Raw genomic sequence first — 25000 nt, forward strand, 5'->3', positions numbered from 1 at the left:
TTGAGCCTACCCACCTCGAAGCAATTTTATTTTGGTACATGGTGTAATGATAAGTGTGACCAGTAGATGGCAGTCAAACATAAGAGATAAGTGTAGGCTGCACCGTTTGATGTGATTCAACATACGAGTATTACTATGGTGTGTGTGTGTGTATAAGGTAAGACATATTATCTGGCGTTTTGTTTGGCAATATTATGCAACATAAACTTTTCTTACCTTCTGGTACCTGATCTATGCTTGGGATCTGCATAAATCCTGAAAAACACATTTCCGGTGTTGTTGTTTCCGGATGAGGTGATGCTGCTCCGTTATTGATTTAAGTAAAGTCTGAATGTCACGTTAGGGGGGTCGCAGCTTGCTGCAAGGTTCGTTCGATCCCCCGGGATGCAGACGGACCACTCCGGACAGGACGTGCAGGTAGGAACATGATTTATTGTACAAATCAAACAAGTACCAAAAACCAAAAACAAGTAGGGGAAAAATGTCGAAGCTAAGGCTAACACTTAGCACAGGCTAGAAGACAAGGAATACTCACGTAGTAGTAGCATGAAGCAAGCAATGAAGCCAGGACGAGTGTGGCGAAAGAAGTGAATAAATAGCTCTTTGATTAGTGGTCGATAACAGGTGAGCATGCCGACCACTAACCAGAGGCAGGTGAACCCAATTAATCCCCATGGAAACTAAAACAAACCCAGAGGTGCACAAACGGGAACTAAGAGAGTCAAAAACTAACAGAAAATAACAAAACATGATCCGGTCCATGGATCATGACACTGAATGTCAGTAAAATGTCAGGTTATTGGTTGCAAACTACCACCCCTCTAGGACCTGTTCTCCTCCAGGACCAGGAGGATGTGGGTCGGATCACAGCTGACTCTCCTCACCCTGGACACAAACTATTCTCCCCTCTCCCCTCAGGCAGGAGACTACGGTCCATCCAGAAACCACAACTGCCGCCACCTGAACAGTTTTTTTCCCCCTCGGCCATCAGGCACATGAACAATAACAAGATCTGATAGCTCAGTTACAGCTCATGTTACTCTATTCTGTGTTATATGTGTTTTATGTTGCACGATGGCGGCAAGTAAAATTCCTAGTTTGTCAACCCGTTCTCAAACAATGGCAATAAAAACTCTTCTGATTCTGATTCTGACTAGGATGGCGAAAGCGGGAATCAAACCTGGAACCCTCAAGTTGCTGGCACGGCCACTCTACCAACCGAGCAATGCCGCCCACTTCTACTGTACTTGACATTATGTCACGGAAATTGGTCGGTATAAGTATCAACATCCCTAGTACAGTAAGTGAAGTGAATTGTATTTAAATAGCGCTTTTTAAGTTACATTTAAACCAGTGTGGGTGGCGCTAGGAGCAGGTGGGTAAAGTGTCTTGCCCAAGGACACAACGGCAGTGATTAGGATGGCGAAAGCGGGGATCGAACCTGGAACCCTCAAGTTGCTGGCACGACCACTCTACCAACCGAGCAATGCCGCCCACTTCTATTGTACTTGATATTATGTCACGGAATTTGGTCGGTATCTCTAAAAGTATCAACATCCCTAGTACTGCATGCAGTAAGTGAAGTGAATTGTATTTATATAGCGCTTTTTCTCTAGTGACTCAAAGCGCTTTACATAGTGAAACCCAATATCTAAGTTACATTTAAAGCAGTGTGGGTGGCACTGGGAGCAGGTGGGTAAAGTGTCTTGCCCAAGGTCACAATGGCAGTGACTAGGATGTCGGAAGCGGGGATCGAACCTGGAACCCTCAAGTTGCTGGCACGGCCACTCTACCAACCGAGCAATGCCGCACACGTCTACTGTACTTGACATTATGTCACGGAATCTGGTCGGTATCTCTAAAAGTATCAACATCCCTAGTACTGCATGCAGTAAGTGAAGTGAATTGTATTTATATAGCGCTTTTTCTCTAGTGACTCAAAGCACTTTACATAGTGAAACCCAATATCTAAGTTACATTTAAAGCAGTGTGGGTGGCACTGGGAGCAGGTGGGTAAAGTGTCTTGCCCAAGGACACAATGGCAGTGACTAGGATGTCGGAAGCGGGGATCGAACCTGGAACCCTCAAGTTGCTGGCACGGCCACTCTACCAACCGAGCAATGCCGCCCACTTCTATTGTACTTGATATTATGTCACGGAATTTGGTCGGTATCTCTAAAAGTATCAACATCCCTAGTACTGCATGCAGTAAGTGAAGTGATTTGTATTTATATAGCGCTTTTTCTCTAGTGACTCAAAGCGCTTTACATAGTGAAACCCAATATCTAAGTTACATTTAAACCGGTGTGGGTGGCACTGGGAGCAGGTGGGTAAAGTGTCTTGCCCAAGGACACAATGGCAGTGACTAGGATGTCGGAAGCGGGGATCGAACCTGGAACCCTCAAGTTGCTGGCACGGCCACTCTACCAACCGAGAGCAATGCTGCACACTTCTACTGTACTTGACATTAGATCACGGAATTTGGTCGGTATCTCTAAAAGTATCAACATCCCTAGTACTGCATGCAGTAAGTGAAGTGAATTGTATTTATATAGCGCTTTTTCTCTAGTGACTCAAAGCGCTTTACATAGTGAAACTCAATATCTAAGTTACATTTAAACCAGTGTGGGTGGCACTGGGAGCAGGTGGGTAAAGTGTCTTGCCCAAGGACACAATGGCAGTGACTAGGATGGCGGAAGCAGGGATCGAACCTGGAACCCTCAAGTTGCTGGCACGGCCACTCTACCAACCGAGCAATGCCGCCCACTTCTACTGTACTTGACATTATGTCACGGAATTTGGTCGGTATCTCTAAAAGTATCAACATCCCTAGTACTGCATGCAGTAAGTGAAGTGAAATGTATTTATATAGCGCTTTTTCTCTAGTGACTCAAAGCGCTTTACATAGTGAAACCCAATATCTAAGTTACATTTAAACCGGTGTGGGTGGCACTGGGAGCAGGTGGGTAAAGTGTCTTGCCTAAGGACACAACGGCAGTGACTAGGATGGCGGAAGCGGGGATCGAACCTGGAACCCTCAAGTTGCTGGCACGGCCACTCTACCAACCGAGCAATGCCGCCCACTTCTATTGTATTTGATATTATGTCATGGAATTTGGCCGGTATCTCTAAAAGTATCAACATCCCTAGTACAGTAAGTGAAGTGATTTGTATTTATATAGCGCTTTTTCTCTAGTGACTCAAAGCGCTTTACATAGTGAAACCCAATATCTAAGTTACATTTAAAGCAGTGTGGGTGGCACTGGGAGCAGGTGGGTAAAGTGTCTTGCCCAAGGACACAATGGCAGTGACTAGGATGTCGGAAGCGGGGATCGAACCTGGAACCCTCAAGTTGCTGGCACGGCCACTCTACCAACCGAGCAATGCCGCCCACTTCTATTGTACTTGATATTATGTCACAGAATTTGGCCGGTATCTCTAAAAGTATCAACATCCCTAGTACTGAATGGAGTAAGTGAAGTGAATTGTATTTATATAGCGCTTTTTCTCTAGTGACTCAAAGCGCTTTACATAGTGAAACCCAATATCTAAGTTACATTTAAACCAGTGTGGGTGGCACTGGGAGCAGGTGGGTAAAGTGTCTTGCCCAAGGACACAATGGCAGTGACTAGGATGTCGGAAGCGGGGATCGAACCTGGAACCCTCAAGTTGCTGGCACGGCCACTCTACCAACCGAGCTATACCGCCCCAGTCAGGCGGGCAGGCACACACACACACACACACACACACACACACACACACACACACACACACACACACACACATACTGGTTATCATTTGGAATGGGGACCAAGTTTTTGATCATCACTTGTGGGGGCCACCCTTTCTACAGGTTGTGGAGGCATAAAAAAAAAATAGGTAAAATGACCACTGCCCAGTTAGCTCATTCACGTCTTTAAATCTCTGGATTGATGAAGTAATGTGCCGATCATTCTTACTGGGGACCCTGGGGAAAAAATGTTAATATGGTTCATGTGGTCCAAATTTAAATAATTTTGCATAATTCACACAAATTTGTACCTGACTACTGAGGACCATTGAAAAAAAAAAAAAAAAAGTTCAAATTAAATATGACATGAATTACAGAATACAGCACTACAGCTGTCCTCTTATAGGAAGTTTCACCACTTAAATGTACCAGCCCGATGAGGGGGCTGCTGTGCAAATGTCTCACACTCAAACTAACCAGTAAACATGTTTTATGGGCCAAAGTTTAAAAATCACTTAGGCATCTTCAGAATGCATCTGACTATCATTTAAAAAGGTGTTTTTTTGTCCCCATACCGTCACAGGTCCCCTAAAGGTGACTGTGTAAACAGAGCGATGTCCCCATTAAGTAAGAATTGCCAGAACACACACACACACACACACTGGTTTGCTTTAAAAAACTCAGCAAATAATATATGTACAAATGGGGTAAAAAAAAAGGCCTGCGTGCACAAATTTGACAATGTTTACGCATGAACCGAGATTCCTGCAAGAATTGTGCATTGCAACACATTCTTTTGACTTGAGTCGTCATCTCGAAAAATATCGCCGCTCCCAAAATATTGTTTTTTTCCTTGGCCGCAACTTCGGCAAGACTGCAATGTTTTCGAAAAAAAAAAAAAACCCAAGTAACAAAAAGGAGGCTGACGCTCGTCTTATGCACCCACGTACATATGCAGAATTGAAACTTCATGCATCCACTCACCTCCATCCTCACACACACACACACACACCAAAATCATTCCATATGGTGGTACAAACCAACAGCATACCCAGACATTGCAGCACTGTTGCAGCAGAAGACACATGCCATCATACTTGCACCCATGGTTGCACATACGCACTTATATAATAAAATACTCCAATTCAGGGAAGCACAACAAACACAATTTGCTAGGAAAACAAACCCAGCATCATGTCTCCAGCTGTGGAGTTCTCACACTAATCATACAGAAAAACCCCTCAAAAAAAACATCTGCACTTCCTATTAGTCCTCTGCTGCCTTACCTCGACTCCACTGGAGATCCTTTGCAAGCTGGGGTGAACATCTTGCAGCCAGTGGACAACGCAGCATATGCTGGTGGAACAGCTGACCGAGCAGGAGAGGTTCGGGGGAATGTGTGAGGGGGAAAAAAAAGAGGGAGCAAAGGAGTGTGGAGGGAGAGTCAGTGCACGTACTGTAGCGGGGGAGGGTACAGTGATATGATAACGCACGGGGTAGGACAGAATTATGAGATATAAGAGAGAGAGAGAGAAAGAGAGAGAGAGAGAGAGAGAGAGAGAGAGAGAGAGAGAGAGTGCAAACGTGGGGAAGATGCTGTTACCATGGCGAGGGCTACGCCTAAACTACTTTGAAGCTTTTTTAGACCTGGAGGCGGACACGACGGAGGCAAAGACAGAAAGTCAGGGTACAAAAAGAAGAAAACAGGTGGAAAAATAATTGCATTATGTACAATAAATCCATAAATAGTCACATTAAGTGGGACATTTAGGGACTGAACATGCAAAGTGTGTTAGTGTCATTGTGGATTGTGGACATTGTGGACAAAAAAAACAGAGAAATAAAACAAAAACAAACAAAAAAAACTGTAAAAACTCGGCCTGAGATGTGTTTTTGTACCTGTCATACATAGATAAAAAATAATTGCACAGTTTGTTCAATTAACTAGTATGATATTGATCGGATAGGATATTGGCACCAATCATACACACTTGAATTATTTTGCAGTTGCAATGTTTAAAAAAAAGCGAAATTACTCACACAGAGAACAATGGTAGGTACAAAAACAATGGCCTATTGTATTTTCCGGACTATAGCTGCACCGCAAATATATATATATATATATATATATATATATATATATATTTATATATATAATCATCGGCGGTCACTCGAACGAGTATGACGATCCTCCTGGTAGGGGTGTACCCCTTTATGGAGGATGCTTGTGCGTGACTTTGTTTAACGTGGGGAGACTGGTGCACAGACAGTCACCACACGATCCTTGACAGAATCGGGTCAGGGTCCAGTGGCATGGAGTCCAAGACAACTGGGGACCCTTTTCTGCTGCAGCCTTCTCCCGCCATCGCAGCCGTTGTGGTAGTTCTTAAAGGCCTACTGAAACCCACTACTACCGACCACGCAGTCTGATAGTTTATACATCAATGATGAAATCTTAACATTGCAACACATGCCAATACGGCCGGGTTAGCTTATTAAAGTGAAATTTTAAATTTTGCGCGAAATATCCTGCTGAAAACGTCTCGGTATGATGACGCCTGCGCGTGACGTCACGGATTGTAGAGGACATTTTGGGACAGCATGGTGGCCAGCTATTAAGTCGTCTGTTTTCGTCGCAAAATTCCACGGTATTCTGGACATCTGTGTTGGTGAATCTTTTGCAATTTGTTCAATGAACAATGGAGATAGCAAAGAAGAAAGCTGTAGGTGGGAAGCGGTGTATTGCGGCAGGTGCACCCCCGCCTTAGAATGCACCCCTTGACTGTTGTGCCGGATAACACAGCCGGTGTTTCATTGTTTACATTCCCGGAAGATGACAGTCAAGCTTTACCATTGGCCTGTGGAGAACTGGGACAACAGAGACTCTTACCAGGAGGACTTTGAGTTGAATGCGCAGACGCGTACCGTGAGTACGCATGCAGCTGCGGCTTCCAAACATTTGATCGCTTGCCCGTACGTGCGTGCCGCTATGTGCATGTCACGTACGTAACTTTGGGGACTTTGGGGAAATATATGTGCTGTATGAACTTTGGGGAGGTGAACGGTACTTTGGGCTGTGGGATTGAGTGTGTTGTGCAGGTGTTTGAGTTGTATTGGCGGGTTATATGGACGGGAGGGGGGAGGTGTTTGTTATGCGGGATTAATTTGTGGCATATTAAATATAAGCCTGGTTGTGTTGTGGCTAATAGAGTATATATATGTCTTGTGTTTATTTACTGTTTTAGTCATTCCCAGCTGAATATCAGGTCCCACCCGCCTCTCACAGCATCTTCCCTATCTGAATCGCTCCCACTGCCCTCTAGTCCTTCACTCTCACTTTCCTCATCCACAAATCTTTCATCCTCTGTTGTGTTTACTGAGAGAGGTGACGGCTCAGACACCAGGGGGCAGTATATACAATAATTTATTATATATAATAAATATATATAATAATAAACAATACAACTAAACTATAGAAATAGAGTGTGTGACTAAAATACAAGAGTGTGTGTGGTGTAAGACTATGTGTGTAGATATCTGAAGTGTGTTACCAAGTGTTGAAGAGAAAAGGCAGACAAGTCCAAAGAGGGCAAGGCAAAAGGGGTCCAAGATCAGCGAGGGGTCCGTGGGGGCAGAGAGAGACGTCAGAGTCCAGGGGCGAGTGAGGAGTCGGGAAACGAAGAAGGCAGTCCAAAACACCGGGGAAACAACGGGAGATCTCGAGGAGGGAAGACTCGGGAAGGCACTGCGGAAGAGCAACAGACGTCAGAATCACGGAGGGAAAAACAACACAGTAAGAGCGCATAAGGCTTACGGTACACCATGAGAAAATTAAGTTCCCGCCACGATCCTTGGGTCCACTGGTCCTTTATTGATCTCACTCTGATCAGTCGCAGGTGTGCAGATTGCCAGCGAGTGATTGCAGCTGGTGGCTGCAGCAGGGCGGAGACGCGCGCGGCGCTTCCCTGGATGTGCACACCCGTGGGCGTGTCCCGAGGTGCGCACAGACGGATGAGCGGTGTTGGCAGGAGCCTGAGCCGTAACAGTATCCCCCCCCTATGGACAGATTCCAGATGTCCAACATACTCACGAAACAAGGGAGGGTGGAGGGGAGAACTGGTGGTGGGTCGCCGGCCCCAGTGTCCCCGAATCCACCGAGGGCGAGTCTGATGGCGGCGGCGAGAAGAACGCCGCTGAAGCCGGCGAGGCGGGCGACCAAGGGACGGCCACCATCTTGGCCGTCGGGAAGGCGGACGTGATTGGCGCCATGGTACGTCTCGCCGGAAACGAGGATATGACATCGGCGGCGGCGTGGAGGAAGACGTCATCGGCGAGGCAGGCGTGGAGGAAGACGTCATCGGCGAGGCAGGCGTGGAGGAAGACTTCATCGGCGGCGTGGAAGCGGCAGACGTCATCGGCGGCGTGGAAGCGGCAGACGTCATCGGCGGCGTGGAAGCGGCAGACGTCATCGGCGCCGTGGAAGCGGCAGACGTCATCGGCGCCGTGGAAGCGGCAGACGTCATCGGCGCCGTGGAAGCGGCAGACGTCAAAGGCGTGGAAGCAGCGGACGTCAAAGCCGGAGACGAGGAGGGCAGCTGAGGAGCTGGCCGAGGTGCTGAAGTCGGCGGAGCAGGCCGAGGTGCTGGAGTCGGCGGAGCAGGCCGAGGTACTGGAGTCGGCGGAGCAGGCAGAGGGGCAGAGGTCGAGGCCAGCCTGGGAGCTGGTGGAGACGTGGGGGCCAGCCTGGGAGCTGGTGGAGACGTGGGGGCCAGCCTGGGAGCTGGTGCTAGCTCAGAGGCTAGCCGAGGGGCTGGTGCTAGCTCGGAGGCTAGCCGAGGGGCTGGTGCTAGCTCGGACGCTAGCCGAGGGGCTGGTGCTAGCTCGGACGCTAGCCGAGGGGCTGGTGCTAGCTCGGACGCTAGCCGAGGGACTGGTGCTAGCTCGGACGCTAGCCGAGGGACAGGTGCTAGCTCGGACGCTAGCCGAGGGACAGGTGCTAGCTCGGACGCTAGCCGAGGGACAGGTGCTAGCTCGGACGCTAGCCGAGGGACAGGAGCTAGCTCGGACGCTAGCCGAGGGACAGGAGCTAGCTCGGACGCTAGCCGAGGGACAGGTGCTAGCTCGGACGCTAGCCGAGGGACAGGTGCTAGCTCGGACGCTAGCCGAGGGACAGGTGCTAGCTCGGACGCTAGCCAGGGGGCTGGTGGCTGCGGCTGGGAAAAGCGGAAGACAGATGGTATTTGTCTGGCAGGGGGTAGCCTGGCTGGGTGCAACTGCGCCACCACACCAGCACAGCCACCAGTACTATCCCCCCCCTCTGAAAGCGGATGCCAGACGCTTCCTGCTGACTGAGTCTCTAAGGGTGGGAGGAGGGTGTCCAGGCGACGAGAAAATTCCTCCTTGCTTATCTCGCTACTGAACATGCCTTTCCAAGACTGCTCGGAAGGACAAGACAAATCCTCTGGTTTGAAGCGAAAAAAAGAAAAAGACATGGTGAATGGGGCAAGAGGCAGAAAAAAAAAAAAAAAAAAAAATTGTCACAGGGGGCGGAACGAAAGTCACTAGGGGCGGGGCTAAGGAACTGTGCCGTCAGGTCCTTAATAATCTTGGCGGGAACTTACTGTTGTGTTTACTGAGAGAGGTGACGGCTCAGACACCAGGGGGCAGTATATACAATAATTTATTATATATAATAAATATATATAATAATAAACAATACAACTAAACTATAGAAATAGAGTGTGTGACTAAAATACAAGAGTGTGTGTGGTGTAAGACTATGTGTGTAGATATCTGAAGTGTGTTACCAAATGTTGATGAGAAAAGGCAGACAAGTCCAAAGAGGGCAAGGCAAAAGGGGTCCAAGATCAGCGAGGGGTCCGTGGGAGCAGAGAGAGACGTCAGAGTCCAGGGGCGAGTGAGGAGTCGGGAAACGAAGAAGGCAGTCCAAAACACCGGGGAAACAACGGGAGATCTCGAGGAGGGAAGACTCGGGAAGGCACTGCGGAAGAGCAACAGACGTCAGAATCACGGAGGGAAAAACAACACAGTAAGAGCGCATAAGGCTTACGGTACACCATGAGAAAATTAAGTTCCCGCCACGATCCTTGGGTCCACTGGTCCTTTATTGATCTCGCTCTGATCAGTCGCAGGTGTGCAGATTGCCAGCGAGTGATTGCAGCTGGTGGCTGCAGCAGGGCGGAGACGCGCGCGGCGCGTCCCTGGATGTGCGCACCCGTGGGCGTGTCCCGAGGTGCGCACAGACGGATGAGCGGCGTTGGCAGGAGCCTGAGCCGTAACATCCTCGCTCAAATTAATGGGGAAATCGTCGCTTTCTCGGTCCGAATCGCTCTCGCTGCTGGTGGCCATGATTGTAAACAATGTGCAGATGTGAGGAGCTCCACAACCTGTGACGTCACGCGCATATTGTCTGCTACTTCCGGTAGAGGCAAGGCTTTTTTATCAGTGACCAAAAGTTGCGAACTTTATCGTCGATGTTCTCTACTAAATCCTTTCAGCAAAAATATGGCAATATCGAAAAATGATCAAGTTTGACACATAGAATGGACCTGCTATCCCCGTTTAAATAAGAAAATCGCATTTCAGTAGGCCTTTAAGTCTACCGTCTCCCGCCTGCTCCGCCGTTGAGGTCTTCACCGTATCCCTGGCTAGGGGGCAGTCAGGTACTAGGCCTTTGCCAATATATACACACATACACTATTTTGCCAAACTTATTTGGCCACCTGCCCTGACTCACATATGAACTTGAAGTGCCATCCCATTCATAACCCATAGGGTTCAATATGATGTCGGTCCACCTTCTGCAGCTATTACAGCTTCAACTCTTCTGGGAAGGCTGTCCACAAGGTTGCGGAGTGTGTTCATAGGAATGTTAATTAATATATCATTATTTTGCTGCACCTTAATGCATCACATGCATCAACTATAATTTTCAAATGTATTTATGGTGAGTAATATATCAACACAATTAGTTCCTTATTCTATTCCTATAAGTGCAATATGTTTAGCCTCTTCCTCCAGTGATAATGATACATGATAATGATACGGATTATCCCAATTTTTTGATTACTTATGGGAAAAATTGCTTCGGTTTTCGTACGAGTCGGTCTTTGGCGAACCCATTACTCAGGAAAACAATTTAATTTTAAGGTTTAGATTTTCCACCCCAGTGACTCCACGTGAAATGATGAGGGCCACACAAACGCACACGGGGGTTGTTTTCCACCAAAAACCCAAAACAAGAGAATCAGTCTCTCTGAACCACTTGTTATTGATCTTATTTCCTGCCAGGGGCTCGCACAACAGCCTGGTGATGACCTGGGTGATGGAGAGAGAGAAGATTTAATTAAATCCATCCTCCCGGCTGCATATGCCAAAGTAGTTTCCACAAAACCAACAGGTGCATACTCATGCAGGATCCTGCATCTGCTCTCTAATGCCAAAACGGTCGGAAATAAGCTCAACTAATAACAGGATTTCAGGCTATTTTTGGATTTCTATGTCTCATCCCCAGGCTGTTTGCTATTTAGGTTCGTCAAGTCTAATTGGTGCTACTGGCCGGGGTTGCCTTGGAAACGGCTTTTGTCTCCTTTTTAACGACCTGACTTCTTTGAAGGTTCCGATTTACGGTAAATGGTGTGAGTGCTAAAAATAGTAACAGAGTTGGCATGCATGTGAAAATAAAATTATTTAGTGGCAAATGTCATTATCATTGGAAATACTGGAGATGTACCCGGTACCTGAGATTTGATACCGGAACTCAACAGTACCAATTTTAATTACTTTTTTGTGTGTTAATAAATGTTGTTTTTGATAATAAAAATATTTTATTTCATTGCAACATTTAAAAATGAGCTGATTATGATAACTTCTTCTATCATCACATTTCTGAGTCTCAGTTACAGTTGCAAGTCCAAGACGTTAGATCCTTATAGTGTTTTTGGTGTGTTGGCTAGTCAGTTCAGTTTTTGCTGTCTAGTCGTTTGTTGCGCCATAAAAAGTGTTAATAATGTATGTGTTGCACTTATTAGGCACCAGCTGTTTGATTTTAACGTGCATCTTAGTTGTAGTTTTCATTAACAAAATGGGTGAACTTGCCATGTAAAATCGCTAATGCTCAATAGCAAAGTAACTCTATTTTACCATCAAGCTAGCACATTTTTTTTTCAAAACAGAGCCTTTTCAAAACAGGAATACATAGATCTCTGATCGGTGACCAGGAGCAGGTGGGCATGCCAACCACTAATCAGAGGCAGGAGACAAAAATCAGCACCCATGGCAACCAAGAACACAAACAAGGGTGCTAAAACAGACTTAACCAACAGCTAAGGAAATAGCAAACTAAACAAAACATGGCCCGGGCAACGAATCATGACAAATAACATTGTTTATCAGCAATAATTTGTATATGTGTGTGTATATATATGTACATATATATATATATATATATATATATATATATATATATATATATATATATATATATATATATATATATATATATATGCAGTACACCCACACACACACAGACACACACACACACATTTTTATATATATACATACAGGTAAAAGCCAGTAAATTAGAATATTTTGATAAACTTGATTTATTTCAGTAATTGCATTCAAAAGGTGTAACTTGTACATTATATTTATTCATTGCACACAGACTGATGCATTCAAATGTTTATTTCATTTAATTTTGATGATTTGAAGTGGCAACAAATGAAAATCCAAAATTCCGTGTGTCACAAAATTAGAATATTACTTAAGGCTAATACAAAAAAGGGATTTTTAGAAATGTTGGCCAACTGAAAAGTATGAAAATGAAAAATATGAGCATGTACAATACTCAATATTTGGTTGGAGCTCCTTTTGCCTCAATTACTGCGTTAATGCGGCGTGGCATGGAGTCGATGAGTTTCTGGCACTGCTCAGGTGTTATGAGAGCCCAGGTTGCTCTGATAGTGGCCTTCAACTCTTCTGCGTTTTTGGGTCTGGCATTCTGCATCTTCCTTTTCACAATACCCCACAGATTTTCTATGGGGCTAAGGTCAGGGGAGTTGGCGGGCCAATTTAGAACAGAAATGCCATGGTCCGTAAACCAGGCACGGGTAGATTTTGCGCTGTGTGCAGGCGCCAAGTCCTGTTGGAACTTGAAATCTCCATCTCCATAGAGCAGGTCAGCAGCAGGAAGCATGAAGTGCTCTAAAACTTGCTGGTAGACGGCTGCGTTGACCCTGGATCTCAGGAAACAGAGTGGACCGACACCAGCAGATGACATGGCACCCCAAACCATCACTGATGGTGGAAACTTTACACTAGACTTCAGGCAACGTGGATCCTGTGCCTCTCCTGTCTTCCTCCAGACTCTGGGACCTCGATTTCCAAAGGAAATGCAAAATTTGCATGGTTGGGTGATGGTTTGGGGTGCCATGTCATCTGCTGGTGTCGGTCCACTCTGTTTCCTGAGATCCAGGGTCAACGCAGCCGTCTACCAGCAAGTTTTAGAGCACTTCATGCTTCCTGCTGCTGACCTGCTCTATGGAGATGGAGATTTCAAGTTCCAACAGGACTTGGCGCCTGCACACAGCGCAAAATATACCCGTGCCTGGTTTACGGACAATGGTATTTCTGTTCTAAATTGGCCCGCCAACTCCCCTGACCTTAGCCCCATAGAAAATCTGTGGGGTATTGTGAAAAGGAAGATGCAGAATGCCAGACCCAAAAACGCAGAAGAATTGAAGGCCACTATCAGAGCAACCTGGGCTCTCATAACACCTGAGCAGTGCCAGAAACTCATCGACTCCATGCCACGCCGCATTAACGCAGTAATTGAGGCAAAAGGAGCTCCAACCAAGTATTGAGTATTGTACATGCTCATATTTTTCATTTTCATACTTTTCAGTTGGCCAACATTTCTAAAAATCCCTTTTTTGTATTAGCCTTAAGTAATAATCTAATTTTGTGACACACGGAATTTTGGATTTTCATTTGTTGCCACTTCAAATCATCAAAATTAAATGAAATAAACATTTGAATGCATCAGTCTGTGTGCAATGAATAAATATAATGTACAAGTTACACCTTTTGAATGCAATTACTGAAATAAATCAAGTTTTTCAAAATATTCTAATTTACTGGCTTTTACCTGTATATATAAGTGTGAAGTGAAGTAAATTATATTTTATATAGCGCTTTTCTCTAGTGACTCAAAGCACTTTTACATAGTGAAACCCAATATCTAAGTTACATTTAAAGCCGTGTGGGTGGCACTGGGAGCAGGTGGGTAAAGTATCGAGCTAGCAAATTTTGGAGAAAAAAAATACTTTTAAACATTTACTGTCAGGCATACTTGCTCTGTTGGCTTTAAAAGGTGTAACTTTGCTTAAAAGCCGTTTAGCTGAGTCTGTTCTGCGTCCTGCTTGAATGATTGTTTCCCCACCAAGTGTTTGAGCGGTTGCCCACTCTCCAACCAGACGTGACATCACGGCCAACAAAGATATCGAAACATGGTACCATTTGATTTTACATGAATCGATACATGGTAGTACCGACAGTATTTAGTTGGCACCTATAAATCTACTAAATTTGGTACCAATTTAAGTTTTTGCTGCACGTTTGTTCCTCGGGTTGGCCACCTCAGACAAGAGCCTTGCCCTAAACTGTTCAACAATTGTTTAAAAGGGTGGAATTCTGTGAGGGAGCGGTGTAGTGCAAATCCGGCTTTAAGTGTGTCAATACCTTTGTCCCAGTGAGGTGCGGTCAGGGTAGGCAAAAAATACTGCTAATAGTATAAAATAAATGTATTTGCCATTAAAATTAAACAAATATTGCACATTTCCTGATCAAATAGAGAGCAGCTGCCAGGTCCGCTGCCTTCTACACTGACTGATGGGTTGAGGGTGTGGCTAACTGGCTGGTCAGTTTGTCAGTGTAATTACTTTGCAGAAACATTTTTACACCCTGACAGTCTAGTTTCCACACTGTAGAATAGGGGTGTCAAACGTAAGGCCCGCAAACAGGCAGGATGAGTTTACTAAGTATAAAAATGAGCCTACATTTTTGAATGAAAGAAACTGTTGTTCTAAATGTGTCCACTAGATGTCGCAATAGCAATTCTTTGTATCTTTGCAGATTATGCTATAGCATATGTAAAAAAAAACAAAAAACCATATGATGTTAGTGCACCAGTCGAAGAAAATGATCAAACTACATAAATAACATCCTGTAATTTTATTTTGATATTATTTTTGTATCTTGATAGATTGAAAATGAACACCAATGAGTTGACTGATGAACATTATCACATCATTTATTCAGAAAGTATAAATAACGACAAATAAAGATAGAATACTATTAACTGCAATATGTAAGTGTAAAAAAAAACCCAACTACATTATGATTTGTAAATTTCCAGAATGGGCTTTTTCTATTTTTAAACAAAGAAAATAATCTGAAGTTGTATTTATTTTTAAGTTATCGTGCCGTGACTTTACCAGTCCGGCCCACTTGAGAGTACATTTTTTTCTCTGTGGCCCCCGATCTAAAATGAGTTTGACACCCCTGCTGTACACTGCAAAAAGTCAGCGTTCAAAAACAAGAAAAACAAATACAAAAATTAGGGGTATTTTATTTGAACTAAGCAAAATTATCTGCCAATAGAACAAGAACATTTGGCTTGTCAAGACTTTCCAAAACAAGTAAAATTAGCTAACCTCAATGAACCCAAAAATACCTTAAAATAAGTATATTCTCACTAATAACAACTGTACTACTATATGAGAACGTACTTTTTTATTGTTTCATTGAAAATAAAACAGCAAAGTCCATTTGGCTGTCATCTGTTTTAATTATGAGACACAATTGTGTCAAAGTCATGATTTTTTTCATCATGCTTGAAATAAGAAATTATTACTTTAAAAAAGTAGTTTTATACTTGATGACACAGCTTTGCAACAGTTGATATTCTAGTTTCAAGCATGTTTTACTCAATATAGGTCATCAAATCTCAGCAACAAGATGTAATATCTTACTGAGATCATTTAGGACCAAAACACTTAAAACAAGTAAAACACTCTAACATAAAATATGCTTAGTGAGAAGAATGATCTTATCAGACAGAAAATAAGCAAATATCACCCTTATTTGAGATATTTAATCTTACCTAGATTTCAGTTTTTGCAGTGTAGAATCTACAGCCTGTGTGGTTTGAAATTTAATGCAATCGATATTCTTGCTAATCAGACTAAAAATACAGAAATATCTTACTGAGAGGCACCGTACTAATCTGACTCACCTCAATATCAAAATGAAGTGGGGGGCGATCATGAGCGAACATGTCACACAGGTCTTATTATAGGCCAGTAGTTGTTGTTTTTTTGTTGTTATTTGCATAAAATCAGTTGCAAGGAGGATTATTTTAACACTTTGCTAAATGAATGAATGAATCAGACCACTATGGAGGATATACCATACTTGCCAACCCTCCCGGATTTTCCGGGAGACTCCCGAAATTCAGCGCCTCTCCCGAAAACTTCCCGGGACAAATTTTCTCCCGAAAATCTCCCGAAATTCAGGCGGACCTGAGTGACGTGTCGACAGCCTGTTTTCACGTCCGCTTTCCCACAATATAAACAGCGTGCCTGCCCAATCACGTTATAACTGTAGAATGATCGAGGGCGAGTTCTTGGTTTCTTATGTGGGTTTATCGTTAGGCAGTTTCATTAATGTCCTCCCAGCGCGGCAACAACACACAACAACAGCAGTCATGTTTTCGTCTACCGTAAAGCAGTTTGTCTGCCGTAAACAGCAATGTTGTGACACTCTTAAACAGGACAATACTGCCATCTACTGTACATGCATATGTGACAATAACATCTACGGCTTTTAGAGAGTGCAGTGTACAACTGCGCACACAACAAGGAGACGAAGCAGAATGCATCACCAGAGAAGGTGTTCAGCATGGTTAGAAAAATAGTGTCAGAGAATAGAACAAGGATGGACAATTCAACCCTTAACTCAACAATGAGTAGATGAGTGTTATGTGTGTATATGTGTAAATAAATGAACACTGAAATTCAAGTATTTCTCTTATTTATATATATATATATATATATATGAAATACTTGACTTGGTGAATTCTAGCTGTAAATATACTCCTCCCCTCTTAGCCACGTCCCCAACCACGCCCCCCAGCCACGCCCCCCCCCCCCCCCACACACACACACACACTCCCGAAATCGGAGGTTGGCAAGTATGGGATATACCCAAGATCCAAAACTTCTCCAAACTTTGTAGGGGTCATATGATTTTTTTTCTACATTTGAAACACTTCCTTGTGGTCTACAAAACCTGTTATGGTAGTACTTTGGTCAAAATGTTGCGAATATTATGTTTTACAGACCGTTTTCTGACCGTTTCTTCAGGACGCTCAGTTTTATGGGCAGTTTCACTTACATGCCTCCACTTTGACAGTCTCTTCTCCCCACCATCTTTGTTGTACTTTTTAGCACATCCATAGCAAGTGTACTGACAGATTCAGTTGGAACTATACACTAATTTGTGTTAAAAATGGCAACAGTGGAGGATGCATGTGATGCATGTGCATGTACGAGCCAGTCCGCCCCACAACAAGAGGATAGAGAAAAACAAGATTTTGGACTTCAATGTGTACCATATTTTTCGGAGTATAAGTCGCACCGAAGTATAAGTCGCACCTGCCGAAAATGCATAATAAAGAAGGGAAAAAAACATATATAAGTCGCACTGGAGTATAAGTCGCATTTCTTGGGGAAATTTAATTGATAAAACCCAACACCAAGAATAGACATTTGAAAGGCAATTTGAAATAAATAAAAAAACAACAGGCTGAATAAGTGTACGTTATATGAGGCATAAATAACCAACTGAGAACGTGCCTGGTATGTTAACGTAACATATTATGGTAAGAGTCATTCAAATAACTATAACATATAGAACATGCTATACGTTTACCAAACAATCTGTCACTCCTAATCGCTAAATCCCATGAAATCTTATATGTCTAGTCTCTTACGTGAATGAGCTAAATAATATTATTTGATATTTTACGGTAATGTGTTAATAATTTCACACATAAATCGCTCTTGAGTATAAGTCGCACCCCCGGCCAAACTATGAAAAAAACTGCGACTTATAGCCTGAAAAATACGGTAAGTGGGTAAAAAGTTTACCATATATGGAGATATCCGTTGCAGTGGCGTGTTTAGGGAGTGGCCTGGGGCAGCATGTGCCACCCCTAGAATTTGATAAGCGGAACGAGTTGATGCACCGTTTTTCAAACTGTGGTACGCGCACCACTAAGGCTCCATCTAGTGGTACGCCAAATATATGCTGAATTTAGGGTGTCCTCAAAACAAAGCCCAAAGGGTATCCCAAGTTTACTTCTAAGACATGAATTAAGATACCGGTCAATTAGCAAGGTTCACAGCAATTATCATCGACCACATGCATTGCACAGGCACAGACTCATTATATGGATACTAATTTGATTAACCAAAAACCAACACAGAACATTAAAATATGTGATCGAAAAAACACACAACTTGCCCACTAAACTATGTGGACATGATAAAAAAAGAAGTACTAGTACCATACACTAGTGGTTCTCAAATGGGGGTACGCGTACCCCTGGGGGTACTTGAAGGTATGCCAAGGGGTACGTGAGATTTTTTTTAAATATTCTAAAAATAGCAACAATTCAAAAATCCTTTATAAATATATTTATTGTATAATACTTCAACAAAATATGAATGTAAGTTCATAAACTGAACATCAAATCAAGTAGGCTATTCCATTCATTACAATGCAACAATGCAATATTCAATGTTGACAGCTTGATTTTTTTCCATAAATATTGATGTTAAACATTTCTTTTTTGTGAATAAATGTTTAGAATTAAGTTCATGAATCCAGTTGGATCTCTATTACAATCCCCAAAGAGTGCACTTTAAGTTGATGATTACTTCTATGTGTAGAAATCTTTATTTATAATTAAATCATTTGTTTATTTTTCAACAAGTTTTTAATTATTTGTATATCTTTTTTTCCAAATAGTTCAAGAAAGACCACTACAAATGAGCAATATTTTGCACTGTTATACAATTTAATAAATCAGAAACGGATGACATAGTGCTGTATTTTACTTCTTTATCTCTTTTTTTTAACCAAAAATGCTTTGCTCTGATTAGGGTGTACTTGAATTAAAAACATTTTCACAGGGGGTACATCACTGAAAAAAGGTTGAGAACCACTGCCATACACGATTTAAAGATACCGTATTTTCCGGACAATAAGGCACACTTAAAATCCTTTTTTGTCTCTCAAAACTTGACAGTGCGCCTTATAACCCGGTGCGTCTAATGTAAGGAATAATTCTGGTTTTGCTTACCGACCTCAAAGCTATTTTATTTGGTACATGGTGTGTGTATAAGGTAAGACACATTATCTGGCATTTTGTTTCGCAATATCATGCAAAAGCAACTTTTCTTGCCTTCTGGTACCTGCTGATCTGTATTTGGGATCTGCATAAGTCCTGAAAAATTGCACGCCTCCGCCTTTGTAGTCCGCGCCAACACCGTAGTCGATAAGGTTCTTCTTTTTCTCTATCTTCTTGTTATGGGGCATTCATCCTCCGCTGTTGCCATTTCTAATATGAAGTAGTGTAAAGTTATAAAACATACCGGTGTAGTAAGTTTGGTAAGTATAAAAATGTACCTGAAATGTTTTAATGAAATAAACAGCTGATGTAAATGTGTCCACTGAATGTCGCAATAGCAATTCTTTGTATCTTTGTAGATGATGCTACATGTGTACAAAACAAACCACATGATGTTAGTGCAACAGTCGAGGAAAATGATCAATCTACATAAATAACATACTGTAATTTGATTTTGATATAATTTATTTATCTTTATAGATTGAAAATTAACATCAAAGAGTTGACTGATGAACATTATCGCATAATTTATTCAGAAAATATAAATAACGACAAATACAGATAGAAAACTATTAACCGCAACATGCAAGTGTAAAAAAATGTGTACATTTTCAAGAATATGCTTGTTCTATTTTTAGACAAAGAAAAAAAATCTGAAGTTTTCTTTATTTTTAAGTTATTGTGCCGTGATTTTACCAGTACGGCCCACTTGGGAGTAGATTTTTCTCCATGTGGCCCCCGATCTAAAATTTGTTTGACACCCCTGGTTGAACGGCATCAATGGACACCACATGCCACTGCTTTGTCCATATTCCCAGCTATGTGATGCCTCAGACATAGACACAAAAGAGATGAATGGCAAGAAGAAAACAGATGAGTCACACATCAACAATCAGTCTGCACACTTTGAGAGAATGTACAATACAGTGAGAACCGTAAACACCATATACAAACCCCGTTTCCAGATGAGTTGGGAAATTGTGTTAGATGTAAATATAAACGGAATACAATCATTTGCAAATCCTTTTCAACCCATATTCAATTGAATGCACTACAAAGACAAGATTTTTGAACTCATAAACTTTTTTTTTTTTGTGCAAATAAAAATTAACTTAGAATTCCATGGCTGCAATACGTGCCAAAGTAGTTGAGAAAGGGCATGTTCACCACTGTGGTACATGGCCTTTCCTTTTAACAACACTCAGTAAAAACGTTTGGGAACTGAGGAGACACATTTTTTAAGCTTCTCAGGTGGAATTCTTTCCCATTTTTGCTTGATGTACAGCTTAAGTTGTTCAACAGTCCTCGGTCTCCGTTGTGGTATTTTAGGCTTCATAATGCGCCACACATTTTCAATGGGAGACAGGTCTGGACTACAGGCAGCCCAGTCTAGTACCCACACTCTTTTACTATGAAGCCACGTTGATGTAACACGTGGCTTGGCATTGTCTTGCTGAAATAAGCAGGGGCGTCCATGGTAACGTTGCTTGGATGGCAACATATGTTGCTCCAAAACCTGTATGTACCTTTCAGCATTAATGGTGCCTTCACAGATGTGTAAGTTGCCCATGTCTTGGGCACTAATACACCCCTATACCATCACAGATGCTGGCTTTTCAACTTTGCACCTATAACAATCCGGATGGTTCTTTTCCTCTTTGGTCCGGAGGACACGACGTCCACAGTTTCCAAAAACAATTTGAAATGTGGACTCGTCAGACCACAGAACACTTTTCCACTTTGTATCAGTCCATCTTAGATGAGCTCGGGCCCAGCGAAGCCGACGGCGTTTCTGGGTGTTGTTGATAAACGGTTTTCGCCTTGCATAGGAGAGTTTTAACTTGCACTTACAGATGTAGCGACCAACTGTAGTTACTGACAGTGGGTTTCTGAAGTGTTCCTGAGCCCATGTGGTGAAATCCTTTACACACTGATGTCGCTTGCTGATGCAGTACAGTCTGAGGGATCAAAGGTCACGGGCTTAGCTGCTTACGTGCAGTGATTTCTCCAGATTCTCTGAACCCTTTGATGATATTACGGACCGTAGATGGTGAAATCCCTAAATTCCTTGCAATAGCTGATTGAGAAAGGTTTTTCTTAAACTGTTCAACAATTTGCTCACGCATTTGTTGACAAAGTGGTGACCCTCACCCCATCCTTGTTTGTGAATGACTGAGCATTTCATGGAATCTACTTTTATACCCAATCATGGCACCCACCTGTTCCCAATTAGCCTGTTCACCTGTGGGATGTTCCAAATAAGTGTTTGATGAGCATTCCTCAACTTTATCAGTATTTATTGCCACCTTTCCCAACTTCTTTGCCACGTGTTGCTGGCATCAAATTCTAAAGTTAATGATTATTTGCAAAAAAAAAGATGTTTATCAGTGTGAACATCAAATATGTTGTCTTTGTAGCATATTCAACTGAATATGGGTTGAAAAGTATTTGCAAATCATTGTATTCCGTTTATATTTACATCTAACACAATTTCCCAACTCATATGGAAACGGAGTTTGTGCAATCACACCTTGGACTGATTGCCATTTAATAACTCTTAAAACCATGTAACTGTGATGAAGACACTGTAAATCACTTTAAAAAATTAATCCAAACAATGTCATAACAAAAAAAGTTTGGATCAGACACAAGTGGCCCATGGTGCCATTTATAATCTTTTGCCAAGGAGGCACTGCCCTCTGGTGGCCAGTTTGTAGTTACAAAAGGCTGCAGTGCTGAATCACTTTAGAACAGAAATGTCAAACTCGTTCTTAGGCCAGGGGTCGGCAACCCTAAACGTTGAAAGAGCCATATTAGTTAAAAAATACAAAAAAAAAATATGTCTGGAGCTGTAAAAAAATAATAGCTGTATATAGTGTAAGTGTTATAATGAAGGCAACACATGACGTAAGTGTCTATATTAGCCATAATAGCCTACTATCAAAATGACTATGTGTCGCAAATTTTCGTTGACAGAAATGTTGAAATTTAATAATTATTTTACACATTTTTACAACATTAGAAACCATTATTATAAGAGGCTACTTATAATGTGAGATAACTCCTAGAAATTACTGGCTTTTAATGGCCAAAGGTATAGATGTGTGTGTCCAAGTTAAAGGAAACGGCAGGCTGTCTTCTTTTGATAGATTTATTACAATCTTTGGCAAGCTAGGTAATGTTTGCTGTGGTCTGGAACAACATGGCACACAAAGAACTATCTGAAATGTAGCCAATATTACATGCAGATAATGTGTCATGAGACATGCAAAACTGATTTATATATGAAGAGGATACAAGTAAATGAGCTCATATACAAATGAGGCATAATGATGCAATATGTACATACAGCTCGCCTAAATAGCCTGATTAGCACGCCAACAAGTCAATAACATCAACAAAGCGCACCTTTGTGCATTCGCGCACAGCATGAAACTTTTGGTGGACAAAATGAGACAAAGAAGGAGTGGAAGATTTTACATGTAAACAAGCTGTTGCGTCACACCGGCTGTGATGGTGGAAGAAGGCTGCAGCAGAAAAGGGTCCCCAGTCGTCTTGGACTCCATGCCACTGGACGCTGACCTGGTTCTGTCAAGGATCGTGTGGTGACTGTCTGTGCACCAGTCTCCCCACGCTAAACTAAGTCACGCACAAGCATCCTCCATGAAGGGATACACCCCTACCAGGAGGATCTTCATACTCGTTCAAGTGACCGCCGATGATGACCCCGCCTTCCGCCCGAATGCAGCTGTGATGGGCCCCAGCACCCATACTTGCCAACCCTCCAGAATTTTCCGGGAGACTCCCGAAATTCAGCATCTCTCCCGAAAACCTACCGGGACAAATATTCTCCCGAAAATCTCCCGATTTTCAGCCGGAGCTGGAGGCCACGCCCCCTCCAGCTCCATGCAGACCTGAGTGAGGACAGCCTTTTCTTTATGACGGGAGGACAACAGGGTGACAAGAACTAAATCATCCAGAATAGAGATCAATTGTATTATTATGTTTATCTTACCTAAAAATAAATATATTTATTAGTTAAAAAAAAAAAAAAAAAAAAAAAAAAAAAAAAATTACTATATTTTGCTGAAAACATCAAAATTAATTGTATTTGTATTTTTTCTGACTCCTTATTACATCCAGCCATAGAATTATACACTAAAATAAACATATTTGAAATCATTAATTTTAAATAAAAAAAATATATTTAATTATTAAAATTGCTTGCAACTTTAGCATTTTATTCATTACATTTTGAAGCTCTCAGAAGCCAAGTTATGTTATATTCCTTAAGATTTATTTATGCACGTTTGAAGTATCAATTATCTTTTTTTTTTTTTTTTTTTGCATATTTTATTGCATATTTTCAGGATGTAGATATATATAATATATATATATATATATATATATATATATATATATATATATATATATATGTATGAAATACTTGACTTGGTGAATTTTAGCTGTCAATATACTCCTCCCCTCTTAACCACGCCCCCCGCCTTTTATTTAAATTCTTAGTTGTATCTTTATTCCTTCTTGTGTAATTTATTTTTATCCCATATTTGTTCCCACTACCACACCTTAAGTTGGAGTCCTTAATCTCATTATATGCAAATATAATGACAATAAAGTCCATTCTAATGTATTCTATTCTATTCTACTCCCGCCATCAGTGTGTGAATGCTTGTGTGAATGGGTAAAAGTGGAAATAGTGTCAAGGCGCTTTGAGTACCTTGAAGGTAGAAAAGCGCTATACAAGTAAAACCCATTTACCATTTAGACTTTTGACAAGAACAAGAACGTTTGATCATATTACGCTTATACTGGCTTCCTGTGCACTTAAGATGTGACTTTAAGGTTTTACTACTTACGTATAAAATACTAAACGGTCAAGCTCCATCCTATCTTGCTGATTGTATTGTACCATATGTCCCGGCCAGAAGTCTACGTTCTAAGAACTCCGGCAAATTAGTGATTCCCAGAGCCCCAAAAAAGTCTGTGGGCTTTCGAGCGTTTTTTATTCGGGCATCAGTACTCTGGAATGGCCTACCGATAACATAGAGATGCCTCCTCAGTAGTAGCATTTAAGTCCCGTCTTAAAACTAATTTCTATACTTTTAGACCAGTTGATCTGCTGTCTCTCTTTTCTACTCTGCCCCTCTCCTGTGTGGATAGGATATCAGGTGGCCACAGATCAGTTTCCACGGAGGTAGCGCTAGTTGTTCCAAGTCAGGACCCGGGATGGACCACTACTCTATACATCAATCGGTGACGTCTCTGCGCTGCTGAATTGTCTACATGCAAGAGGATCCCTTGCTGGCCTCACCATGGACTGGACTCTCACACTATTAACCGTATCTACTCTGCATCCATTGCACCGGTCACCCAAAGGAGGGTCCCCCATCTGCGGTCCCTTCCAAGGTTTCCCATTGTATGCCATTGGGTTAAGTTTTTCTTGCCTTGATGTGGGATCTGAGCTGAGCATGTCTTTGTGGCTTGTGCAGCCCTTTGAGACATTTGTGATTAAGGGCTCTATAAGTAAACTTTGATTGATAGTGTGGTGACCAGGAATCCTACAGTGCCTCTCAATATGATTGTTCTTGTTTTACAGTCCAATTAGCAAGAATAATGTGGGATTATAATAGAATACAAAGTCATGGTGTTAAAACAAATAGCCGCACCCTCAGACATGTAATAATGAATAGTGATTCATCATGCATTTGGGCGGTCTCCTCGGAGAAACACTAACATCCATAATTATTAAGGAC

The 25000-nt window shown here is 42.3% G+C and overlaps 1 protein-coding gene across 1 annotated transcript in view; it reads right to left on the bottom strand.

The window, feature by feature from the left end:
- Positions 1-5163, bottom strand: part of rap1gap2a (RAP1 GTPase activating protein 2a) — a 293355-nt gene extending 288192 nt beyond the window's left edge. Inside the window, exon 1 of the mRNA XM_061925637.1 lies at positions 5017-5163. Coding sequence (XP_061781621.1) covers positions 5017-5057 — 41 coding nt within the window. The 5' untranslated portion in view covers positions 5058-5163. The remainder of the gene's footprint in view (positions 1-5016) is intronic.
- Positions 5164-25000: the final 19837 nt, after the last annotated feature.

The sequence above is a fragment of the Nerophis lumbriciformis genome, linkage group LG30 (genome assembly GCF_033978685.3).
Source record: "Nerophis lumbriciformis linkage group LG30, RoL_Nlum_v2.1, whole genome shotgun sequence".
In the NCBI taxonomy this organism is placed as follows: Eukaryota; Metazoa; Chordata; class Actinopteri; order Syngnathiformes; family Syngnathidae; genus Nerophis; species Nerophis lumbriciformis.